General features: G+C 42.5%; 1 protein-coding gene across 1 annotated transcript; it reads left to right on the top strand.

Annotated features, from left to right (window-relative positions):
- The first annotated feature begins 4,407 nt into the window (after positions 1-4,407).
- On the top strand, positions 4,408-12,235 carry LOC134603604 (vitelline membrane outer layer protein 1-like). Its single transcript, XM_063449728.1, has 3 exons — positions 4,408-4,578; positions 7,686-7,798; positions 11,756-12,235. The coding sequence occupies exons 1-3, from the start codon at positions 4,429-4,431 to the stop codon at positions 12,081-12,083; spliced, it is 591 nt and encodes a 196-aa protein (XP_063305798.1). The 5' UTR covers positions 4,408-4,428; the 3' UTR covers positions 12,084-12,235.
- The last annotated feature ends 263 nt before the right edge of the window (positions 12,236-12,498 follow it).

Raw genomic sequence — 12,498 nt, 5'->3', positions numbered from 1 at the left:
ACATCGGCGCTGGACTGAAGTGTGTGACAGAATGGGTTTTTATCCCCTTTTGTAAGCTGGAAAAAGCTGGAAACTATCTGCTAAGTATCATCATTGTAACATTGCAGTCCATCCTAAAATGGGGTTGTCAATACACAAAGGTTGATTGTCAGACATGTTGGCCAGCCCCACTCAAGATAGCCCATACACAGAACTTTGTGTATAAAGCTGCTAAAGTGGTCTCACATGGACTCTAACATGGACTGAGTAATTTTTTTGTCCAACCTTCTTTATTATTATTAGGATGGGGTGTAGATAGGGACTTTGTTTTTTTAGGGGGAGGTAGAGAGGTAACCCTGGCCACCCAGGGGGGGTGAACTTAATACTATCTGGGGGAGCATAACATGCCTAACTCCCTTATTTACTGAACTAGAGACCCTGCCTAATGCATATGGGTGGAGGCTGGGAGGGGGGAGAATGCAACACTAGGTATTCATCTTGAACATTACAATTAGGGCCTCCATCGATTGACAATTGTTGTGCCTAATCATTAAATTCATGAAGCACCAATATCAAAAAGCAATAACCAATTACCCTAAGGTTTTTAAAGATATTGGTGGGCACCAAAACCCTATTCGGGATGAGTGAATTGAGTATTTGAGAAAGGGAAAGACACTGACATCAAGTACTTGTAAATAACCAATACAAACTTTATTGACTAACAGAGACTTAATAAGTAATATTCAGCTTAAAAGAACAGCTCAAATAAACATCTCAATTAAAACAAAAAACAGCTTAAAGAAACAGCTCAAGTATACATCACCATAAGAGAGGCTTGTGGCACTCGACTGAGAGAACTTCTGGAAGTCAGGCCTCTCTTACTGGGAAATCAGCAGAACCAGCAATATGCGTCTGTATTACAGGTGGGTAGTACTCCAATGAGTGCCAAGTTTTCTCATCTTTTATAAGTTATTAATAATCAATGGGGTGAATAGTCTGTACCGTTCCACCAAATCTTCTTATCAGTGGAACCCAGTAAAGACTTTGCAAAAGCGTTGGAAGTGACCTGCAGCTGGCCAGGCTTTCCAGTCTCATCAACAATGCCATGCCAGATCTGTGCAGTTAATATCTCTTATCTAAAGGCTAGCTACGTTCTCATAATATTCTCGTGAAGCTATGCATGAGTCATTCTGGTACTGTGCTTTGTAGTTATTAACATTTTAAGTACTGTGTACCGGCGCCATCTTAACTATATATAATAGTTTGATTTGCTAAATAGTGATCAATCAATCATTCTTAATTAATATGGAATATTATTATCACAACACTGGGTGGGGCAAGAAGAACATATTAATCCTTCCCCTTTAATAATAATTTTAAGGGCCTCTCTCTGCCATCCATGGGTGTGGCTGGAGGGACAATAGGTCCCCTTAATAGTATAACCCACAGGTGATGGGTGGGACATAAGGTTCTTTCCAACTTTATTTTCTGACATGTCCTTATGCGCTGGGGGTTAGTGGGGTAGGTTACTGTACACTCCCCATTACTTATTTTAAAGATCCCCATCCAATGCCTGTTCTAGCAACTGGGCAAGAACGTCCAGCCATTAAATATTCTGGGTTCATGAATTTACAGCATTTGGCAGCTTTCGGTCCAGCTTAAATCCGAACCAAATTTAGGTCCATTTTCCAAAATCTGGACATTGCAAAATTGCATAAACAAAGTCTGGCTTTTGCCAATTGCCCTGTAAAGCTGCAAATGGTTTTGCCCCATTCAAGATGGGTGTAGCGGAGAGCTGATATTCCACAGGTTATCTCCACTTAAGATCCCAGTGAGGCTCAGGAACAAGTATTAAAAATCCATAAGGCAATAATTCCAGCAGGCAAGACAATCCAATAATCTCCCAACATCAATCCCAATGACTGGACGGCACACAGCATCAGGAGCAGAACTGAACTTTTAATCACACAACCTTCTTTTAAAGCATTCTCCCATGCAAGGGAGGGATTTACAGTAATTACACAATACTCCAATCATACACGAGTTGCCACCCACACATCCCCTCCCCTTAGTATGACACATAATCCCATTATGCAGGACACAGTTCCCCTTGTTTTCTGGATGTACCCCTAAACCTAGGAGTACCCCTTTAAATATTACATCCCCTGGTAGCCTTGATCTGGGTGAGACACATATCCAAAAATCACCCAGATCGGACCAGGGGTTCGGGAAATTCCTGGAGGTACTAAAAAGACCGACCGCGCTGGGGTTAACAGAGGAAAAGGGTTCCATGTATTTTGGCCCTGCGGTCGGTCACAGAAAAGGGAATGAATCACACGAATGGCTTGGGTTATGAGAGCTGGGGAGGATTCGGGTAAATCCCCTTGTTCGTGGGGTTCTTTCTACCGAACGGGAAGCCGTTCGGTAGTTTTTACACGAATTGGCGGCAGTGTGGAGGTCTCAGCGGTGTTTGCCTAACCGAGTGTCCGATTTGGGTTCCAGACACTCGACGGCAAAACACCGCTGTTCGGGAGTTTAAAATGGCCGCCGCCACGTGTTCGTCTCCCAGAGGACAAAGAACACACTATACGAATTGCCAATTACCCGTTTGCAACATTGTTGCGAATGGTAATTGAAGGCACACTTACTCCAGGGGTGGTCTGATTGTTCGGTAGTTTCACTCGCATAATAACTGGAGTGATTTTACCGAACAATCAGACGAATGCTGCATACACTTTACATACACATGGCACAATTTAACACATATGAATACACATAATTTTGAGGACAGCCCAATGCCATCCGCTACAATGGGGTCATTTGGACTTTAGTAAATTATCCCATCAGTGTCGTGTTAGGGAGACTAATTGAGTGTTCTGTGCACGTAGTGTCTGAATATGCGTTTCCCCCCCTCCTTCTTACCTTTCCCTGGAGGTCCGGTGTTGGGTCAGCTGGATCCTTGGTGGTCAGTGGCAGAGCATTGTAGTCTGTAGTAATATTTGGTGCAGATCACTTTAAGAGCTCTCTTGTGGTTCTCACACTCAGTCAGTGACTCAAAGCTCCTGCTGTGGTTCTCTGAGTCATCGAGACTGCAAGGGAGCACTTAAAGGGACACTCCAGGCACCCAGACCACTTCTGCTCATTGGAGTGGTCTGGGTGCCAACTCCCACTACTCCTAACCCTGCAAGTGTAATTATTGCAGTTTTTTATAAACTGCAATAATTACCTTGCAGGGTTAACTCCACCTCTAGTGGCTGTCTATTAGACAGCCACTAGAGGGAACTTCCTGCTCTATAGCACAGGAAACCTGTGCTAGAGCATCGCTGGACGTCCTCACGCTGTGTGAGGACCTCCAGCGTCGCTCAAATCCCCATAGGAAAGCATTGAAATTCGTTTTCATTGCTTTCCTATTGGGAGACGTAATGCGCATGCGTGGCATTGCCGCGCATGCGCATTAGGTCTCCTCGGCCGGTGGGCGGGATCAGTCTCGCCCACCGGCCGATGGAAGAACAGGGAGGAGCGTCGCGGAGGAGGAGACAGCGGCGAGGGACATCGCCGCTGCCTCAGGTAAGTGACTGAAGGGGTTTTCACCCCTTCAGTACCTGGGGATTGGTGGGTGGGAGGGAGAGGGATCCTCCAGTGCCAGGAAAACTGATTGTTTTCCTGGCACTGGAGTTTCCCTTTAAAGTGGTCTGCACCTGACAGAGATGTCAGTCACAATGCTCCCTGCCAGCACAATGAAGGCTGATTTGCAAGTTAGTTGGAGATTTTATTTGAATTTACAAAATTAGGCCCTGAGCTCAAACTCCCACTACTCCTGGGCAGCAGCAATGACAATAATGCACATCAGCACCAATACATACAAACATTTTTTACTTGCGCTCTATCCCAAATCCCTATGCATATTTAAATAACTGGAGGTTTATTTAGTATCGCCCCAATGGCCATTAAAGTGTAAGCTTACCTGCCACATAAAGGCAAAACCTCTTAGGTTAGCCCTATTTTACCTTGCTGTCTTCAGCTTGAAGGTAAAAATCTCTAATGAGACAGACATTTGTATAAACCCTAAATTTTACTTTACCTTCATGCTGTCAAATTTTGCATTTACACTAGCAACAAGCTAAGTTTATTTATTATTATTATTATTATTATCATAAATGACATATAATCTCCCCAAAAACAATTGTCTCGCCATTACCTCAACTGGCTGTGAGATAAGCTGAAGGTTAAAAGATCGCTCTGACCCAATGTCATTTGACCAGGTGATAAGAGTGCTTAACAAGCTGGACACTCCATGTACTGGTCGGCTAATAATTAACCATCATATGGTATCATGTAACTGATTAATAATCATTGAAACACACTATAAATATAACAATTTGGTGGATGCACTGGGTTTAGATCACCTTGTCCGTTCCTCTATGCGAGTAAGACATCGATAAGAATACGATGGTCCTCACTCTTCTGTCTTTCATCCTTGTCCTTGCTGGACAGACAGCGGGAACAATTATCAAAGTTCCGAATGGAGGTCAGTGGGGTACATGGGGTACACTGGATAAATGTGCTCCTGGGACCATGGCAAAAGGTTTCACCCTGAAGGTAAGATCTGCTTTCAGCTCCTCGAATAATTGGAGGAAAATAAGTAAAATTGTTTCATAAGTCATAATCATCATGACCATAAATAGTGCATATTGTAGCGTAGAAGTATAAAATTCTGGTGAATGTTGCAGTACTTTAAAATGATTACTAAAGTCTTGACCTAATTAAAAAAACAGCTTGTTTTCACAACTTCTAAATCAAAGTAAATTGTTTTTTAAACAGTCAGAAGAAGAGCTCGTAGGAGCCGATAAGTAAGCCAGGCTGGGCACCTGCAATCAGCAAGAACTACTAGGATTCAGCCTTGCTCTCACACTGTCAAATATTTGTTGTCTTGATCAATGATGAGATGGTATTTGGCAATTAAAATACTCACCAAAGCTCGGTTAGCAACTCCCTCAAATAAATTTTTTTAACAATAATTATGCAGATTGCTAGATCCTTGTTAAATCGGGTTAGATCAAAATGTTGTTTGTGTTAGATCTAACATAGAAGAAGCAACATTAAGAATTATTAGTAATTATGTGAAATATCTATAATTATGTGAGATCTAAGGTAGAAACCAATTGACCTTGCCCAATATAAGAAAGAACTATCAACCTGAATGATTGTTTTCCCTAAAACAAGTGTCTGTGTGATTTCAAATATGTACTAATTATGTGATATAAGTGTAAATAAGTAATATCTCTGTACCTATGTAAGTCCTAACATAGAAACCCCCTGGCCGCGGTATATATACACATGACATAGTGTTCCCCTAGCTCCCTCCCATTGGCAGTTGCTGGGGGTCCTAAATAATAAGGAAGTTGAGGTGGATCAATTTCAGGATTCTATTTCCTGTCCTAATGCATAAGTAAATGGTGTCATGTTTGATAACGCAGATCAACGAGAATAGAATATACACACATTGGGAACCACTTAGACTGAGTTCACCCACGAGACTGAAACGTTTAATGAATAGCAAGGTTCTAACATCAGTGTAGAATGGCTTTACCCAACATAACATTATTGTGAAATAAAAAAAAATATATATATATACATACACATACACACATATACATATAAGCAAGTCCTCCACTCACCAAAATCGCCAAACACCATCTAAAGAATCTGGCGCCATTGTCATTGCCAATTCCGAGATCTCGCAAGAGCTGCTGATGTCACACAGAATAAATGTAAAAAGATCAATGCAGCTAGTTTTTAACATTTTTTTTGTGGTTTTGTTAGGTGGAGGACTTGTTTCTGTCTCTGTCTGACATTAGAACCCAGCATAGCAAGAGCACTTTTGTATATTTTATTCTAGAACTACAGTTATTTTATTATTATTATTATTTTATTATCTATATAGCGCCAACAAATTCCGTAGCGCTGTACAATGGGTGGACTAACAGACACATAATTGAGATCAGACCACTGGACGTACAGGAACAGAGGGGGTTGAGGTCCCTGCTCAATGAGCTTACATGCTAGAGGGAGTGGGGTATAGTGACACAAACGGTTAGAGTAGGGGAATTAAATAGTTTGTTAGAGAAGGGTTTATTGAGTGCTTTGTAGGTCATGTTTGACAGTTGCAGGAAAGGAGTCATAGGGTGGGGGATGAGAAACCTGCTGACAGTTTAATTGATACGCTTTAATGAAGAAGTGAGTTTTCAAAGATTTTTTGAAGGAGTGGAGGCTGGGTGAAAGTCTGATTGAGGAGGGAAGGGAGTTCCACAGAATAGGTGCAGCCCTGGAGAAGTCTTGAAGGCGAGCGTCAGAGGTGGGGATCCGGGCAGAGGATAGGCGTAGGTCTTGGTCTGAGCGCAGGAGTCTCGATGGGACATACTTGTGTATGAGGGAGGATAGGTATGTTGGAGCAGCATTATGTAGGGATTTGTAAGCAAGCGCCAGAATTTTGAATTGGGCCCTATATCTAACTGGAAGCCAATGCAGGGACTGACAGAGCGTGGAGGCGTGGGAGGTGCGACCGGACAGGAAAATAAGCCTCGCAGCCGCATTCATTATAGATTGCAGTGGTGCAAGCTGGGAACACGTAAGACCGGTGAGAAGGGGATTGCAGTAGTCGAGGTGAGAGAGAACAACAGCATGAACCAGTATCTTAGCCGCGTCCGACGTTAGATATGGGCGGATGCGCGCTATGTTCTTAAGTTGAAAGCGACAGGATTTGACTATCGATTGGACATGGGGAGTAAAAGAGAGGTCAGAATCAAAAAGAACCCCTAGGCAGCGAGCCTGCGAGGTAGAGGTGATAGTAGCACCGTTGACTTGGATGGAGACAGACACAGGAGTAGCAGCACTTGAGGGAGGAAAAACTAGAAGTTCTGTTTTGGACAGGTTGAGTTTAAGAAAGTGAAACACTGAAAGAGCGCTGGGAGAGGTAGGAGGAGCACCAGGAGAGAGCAGTATTTTCATTAGTGATGCAATAGTGTGTTTTTATATATATATATATATATATATATATATATATTTCATACTGCAGTTACCACACTCTCATTTTTTATTTATTTTTTCTACTGGTGGTGATATGGAGAAACTGTTTTTTTTTTCATTTCCACATCCCAGACCCATAATTGTGTTATGGAAAGGGAACAGAGAATGCTAAATGAGTAGAACATTCCATTCTATAGAGTGCGGCTAATGCTAAATGAGTAGGTCATTCTATTGTGTAGAGCTTGGCAAACACTAATTGAGGTGGGTCTTCCATTCTATAAAGCCTCACTAACACTAACTGAGCAGAACATTCCATTCTGCAAAGCACATTCTTTTAATTAATCATACAGAGCCCAGTTAGCATGAAATGAGTAGGTCATTCTAGTCTACAGCGCACTGCTAACGTGAAATGAGTAGGACATTCCATTATCTGAATTTTGACTAATGCTATATAAGCACCATATTCAATGCCAGAGTAAGGTCTCCAAGACCCAATAGACATGACAACAGAGACAGTTAAGAACATTTTTTTGGAACAGGTTCTTCACAATTTCCCCTGATTGAAAGGTATTAAACAAACAAGACCAGTGAAAAGAACAGACCATAACCACACTTCAGTGCTACAGTCTCACAGCACAGTACCATATCCATCATAATGATAGTAAAATTGCATTTTGCAGGTGGAGAGTGTACAAGGCCGAAACGATGACACAGCTTTGAATGGAATTCGCCTGCACTGTGTGAGATGCCAGTTTCCGCACAATGAGATGACAATCAATTCTACCGTTGCAAAGTGAGTACCTCTGTGTCTCTCCTGTGTATTCCTGGCTCTGTCATGGAGGAGAGGAGATATCATGTAGGGAGTCTTTTGCTTCCTGAGCTGATTTGACTTAAAGAATTTTGAAATTAAGCTAGTAATACCAGCAGTTGTTTTCAATTTTGCAATCACACATAAAAGCACTAGGAGGCAACTGTGCTTATATGAAAGGGAATTATATTTAATTATAAAGTTGGCTTTAGAATCATACCAGTCATTATATATACATATATATATATATATTTATATATATATATATATATATATATATATATATATATATATATATATATATATAAATAAAAAAAAATAGATTTTCTCACCCCTCCTGGGTGGTATGTATATTCCTCATTCTCGGGTCCTCTACCAGAGACCTGGGAGTTTGAGGGTTCTGCGCAGTATCTTAGCTGTTCCTAGAACTGCACTCTTCTGGACAGCGATCTCAGATGTCCCACCTGGAATCTGTTGAAGACACTCCCCCTACTTGGGAGTCAGAGCCCCGAGTGCCACTATCACAACTGTGACTACCACTGCCTTCACTTTCCACATACTTTCTAGTTCTTCTTTCAGTACTTGGTATGTCTCCATCTTCTCATGTTTCTTCTTCCTGATGTTATAGTCACTGGGTATTGCCACATCCAACATGACTGCAGTCTTCCGTTCCTTGTCTACCACCACGATGTCAGGTTGGATGGCCAGCACTTGCTTGTCTTTCTGGATCTTGAAGTCCATCAGGATCTTAGCCCTGTCATTCTCGACTACCCTTTCTGGTATCGCCCATCTGAACTTAGGCAGGTCCAATCCATATTCTGTGCAGATATTTTGTTACACAATCCCAGCAACTTGGTGGTGTCTCTCCGTGTATGCTGTTCCTGCTAACATCTTGCATCCGGCTACTAGGTGCTGGATTGTCTCAAAGGCCTCTTTGCACAGTCAGCACCTTGGGTCTTGCCTGGTGTGGTAGACTCCAGCTTCTATTGATCTGGTGCTTAGTGCCTGTTCCTGTACTGCTAGGATTAGTGCCTCAGTGCTGTCTTTCAGTACTGCCTTTTCCAACCACTTGTAGGATTTTGTCATGTGAGCCATGGAACCTCCTCCTTTTTCTGCATCCTCTATCTGTTGAAGTCTCAGGCATTCCCTTAGCAGTTCATCTTTGGGAGCCATCTTCGTGATGTACTTGTGAATGCTCTATGTTTCATCCAGGACTGTGGCGTTGACACTCATCAGGCACCGACCTCCTTCATTCCGGCAGGTGTAGAGTCTCTGGGTGCTGCATTTCGGGTGGAATCCTCCATTCATAGTGAGTAGTTTCCTGGTCTTGACATCCATGGTGACCAGTTCTTCGCTTGGTCAGGTTATTATTCCAGCTGGGTACCTGATGACTGGTAAGGCATATGTGTTGATGGCTTGGATCTTGTTCTTTCCATTGAGCTGGGACTTCAGGACCTGTCTGACTCTATCCTTCTTGCCTCTTCCTCATGGTTGCCATGTGTTTGTGGTACCCTCAGGTTCTTGTAGCTGTTCTTTTCATCTTCTATTTGGCCTTCTGGAACTTCAACTCCTTCTGTCCTGATCATCTTCCCTCTTTTTGCTATCATCTGCCCACACTTCTCTAGTCCGAATGACATTCCGATGTCCTTGCTGTATATCCTAGTTAGGTGGATCAGTGTATCAATGTCCCACTCATTCAATCGCCATGGAGCCAAAGTCTTTCACATAATCTTTCGGTATACGAATAGGCTCCATGGCATAGCTATCTGGGGTAACACTGTTCACACATTAAAATACCGAATGGACCGGCGTTCGGAGTTTAAGATGGCCGCTGCCACATGTTCGGCTATACGAACAGCGGCCACCCAGCGTTCATCCATTAAGCTGCGGTTAACCGCAGCTTCTGGGAGGTAAATCACTGGCACACTCCTTACCCAGGTGGTCCGTTCATTCGTGAGTTGGTTCGGTAGATTCGATCTACCGAACACCCAGGCAGAAAGGCACGAACAAGCCTTTCTGCAGGGGAAAATACAAGCTTTTTACATGGGACCATAGTCCAGAGGCAGCAGGTGAGCAACCAGGCTTCTCCAGAACATAGTGGCGAGGTTGGTTCCACCACAATAGCCTTATGCCTATCCCTGGCATGCTTAAACTCTCTCACTGTGTTAACCTCTACCACTTTAGCTGGAAGGCTATTCCATGCATTCACTACCCTCTCAGTAAAGTAATACTTCCTGATATTATTTTTAAACCTTTGCCTCTCTAATTTAACTATTGTTATTCATGTTGCTCTCATATTATTGAGCTCTAGGTGGGTCTTGCTAGGAGATGTGGTGGTTACCCTGTAGCTGTGCATACACCTTGGATGGTTCTTTGGTAAAGAAGGCATTGATTCTCTTAGCCTCTGCTTCTCTGGTTCAGTCTGGTTCTCAGTGCAGTCAGTCTTTGCTTAGCTGTTTCCAGCACCTCTGGTATGGGCATATCCTTGTACTTCCGCAGAAGCCAGGATCTATCTTTGATCTTTCCACCTCTGTTAAGTTGATCCAGCTTACTAACTTCCTTCCATGTTGTCTTTATCTTGGCTTCTGTGATGGTGCAGGTTGGGATTGTGGACAATGCTTCATTAACTGCAGCTAGCATGCTGTCTGGTGGTAGCTTTCCAGTGATCTTTGGTAGTCTTGTCCACTGGTCAACGACTGCTAGTTTATCTATCATTTCCCTTATTTCTGTTGTTATGCCATCTTGGGGTACGGATTCAGGTTGGCAATTCTCTGGTGCAGGTAAGAATGTGGGTATGGGAATTTCTTCCTCATCATGGTGCATGATTGATTTCTTCTGTAGTCTGTTTAATTCCAGTTGTGACACTAGTTTTCTCCTGAAGATGTTCAAACGTTGTGTAACCAGTTGTTTTGGTGTTAGGGTAGATAATGGTCTCTTGTTCATCCATAGCTCCCACATATGTTTCATGTAGCCTCTCTCGTTGGGTCTGCTGTTGTAGTGGCATTCAAGCAGATCTAGGTTCTCGCTCCGTGTCCAGGAATGATTTGTTCCAGTAGCCCACTAGTTGTCAGATTGCCCTGGTTCCCTAGTATCTGACGTGTGTTAGTGTTCTCACTACTGCAAGGGAGTCTGGGTAGGTATATGCAAATGAGCTCAACAAAGAACCGTATTTTTGCCTCATTATTCAACTTTATACATGGATTCCTTGGAGTATGTGTCTGCTGTATAAAACAGCATTAAAACACAATTCAGGAAGAGGAGCAAAGCCAGTGAACCACTCATGGACATCTGTTTCGTTGTTAATGCATCAGCATGAGGTTGGTTATTGGCTTGCTATGGAGGCTTGACTTAAGTGTAAAGTAAAGTAGAAAAACAGTGTGGATGAAAGCCTCTTCCACCTGAAGTAAGTGGATAGTTAATACATTGTTAAACACAAATACACACACCAGTCAATCCATAAGACTTCCTTTTCCCACAGAAATCTCACTTTAACAGTGCTCTCACTACTGCAAGGGATTCTGGGTAGGCGTATGCAAATGAGCTCAACAAAGAACCACATTTTTGCCTCATAATACCACTTTATACATAGATTCCTTGGAGTACGTGTCTGCTGTATGTGGTTCTTTGTTGATTTCATTTTCATGTGCGTACCCAGAATTCCTTGCAGTAGTGAGAGCACTTTTAAAGTGAGATTTCTGTAAGAAAAGCAAGTCTTGACTGGTGTGTGTATTTGTGTTTAGCATATATTAACTATATATATATATATATGTCTATCTATTTATCGATCTGTCATCTATCTATCTGTCTGTCATCTATTTGTCTGCTTGTATGTCTGTCTACCTATCTGTATAGCTGTCCATCTGTCTGTCCTTCCGTCCGTCTTATCTATCCTTCTCTCTCTCTGATATAGTCATCCGTAGTACTAAACACTTTTTCTTTCAGCTGGGGAACCTGGGGCTCAACTTTCTGGTGTCCGATTGGCTATCTAATGTCATTCTCACTGAGGGTAGAGGGCCCTCAAGGAACGAATGATGACACTGCGGCAAACAACATCAAATTTAAATGCTCCGATGGTAACATTCTCGAAGGAAATGGCCTCAGCTGGGGGACTTATGGAGACTGGAGCAGCAACTGCACCATGGGAATTTGTGGGATGGAGGCAAAAGTAGAAGTATCCCAAACTGTGGGAGATGACACGGCCCTCAATGATGTGAGATTTACCTGCTGTGATAAGCAACCAACACCACATGCACATGCTAAGGGACACTGATCACTGTTCTCAGTGCGAAACAAGGTTCAAAACAATAAATAAAACTTCTATGAGCAGTGCAGTGTGAAGACTATGCTTTCAAATTAAATGCAGCATCTTCATTGATTCATATTTAATGATTATCCACAGCCGCAAACTATTAACCTAATACACGGAACTCCTAATTCTACATTTTAGAATTCTAAATAAATATATATTTTAACCTTCCCTGGCACTCTTTGTATCCCACACTTAACACCTCCCAATACTCCAAATACCCATCATTTTTAAGATGTCCGACTAAATACAAAGGCTCAACTCACTGTAACAAGGTCCCTCCTGAAAATGGGGTGTCAGTACGCTATGTAAATTTGGGGTTTGTTGATCCATGATTTAAACAAGTCATACCTTTCCATGAATTACAAAATCACTTAAA

Source organism: Pelobates fuscus, chromosome 3, assembly GCF_036172605.1.
Source record: "Pelobates fuscus isolate aPelFus1 chromosome 3, aPelFus1.pri, whole genome shotgun sequence".
Lineage (NCBI taxonomy): Eukaryota > Metazoa > Chordata > Amphibia > Anura > Pelobatidae > Pelobates > Pelobates fuscus.
The sequence above is the reverse complement of the archived record's forward strand: the minus strand, read 5'-3'. Positions and strand labels throughout refer to the sequence as shown.

Bases quoted from the DNA above. Each gene is read 5' to 3' on its own strand.
- LOC134603604 (XM_063449728.1), top strand. From the start codon at position 4,429: ATGGTCCTCACTCTTCTGTCTTTCATCCTTGTCCTTGCTGGACAGACA. The intron at 4,579-7,685 runs GTAAGATCTGCT...TGCATTTTGCAG, and splicing joins CAAAAGGTTTCACCCTGAAG to GTGGAGAGTGTACAAGGCCG. The intron at 7,799-11,755 runs GTGAGTACCTCT...TTTTTCTTTCAG, and splicing joins ATCAATTCTACCGTTGCAAA to CTGGGGAACCTGGGGCTCAA.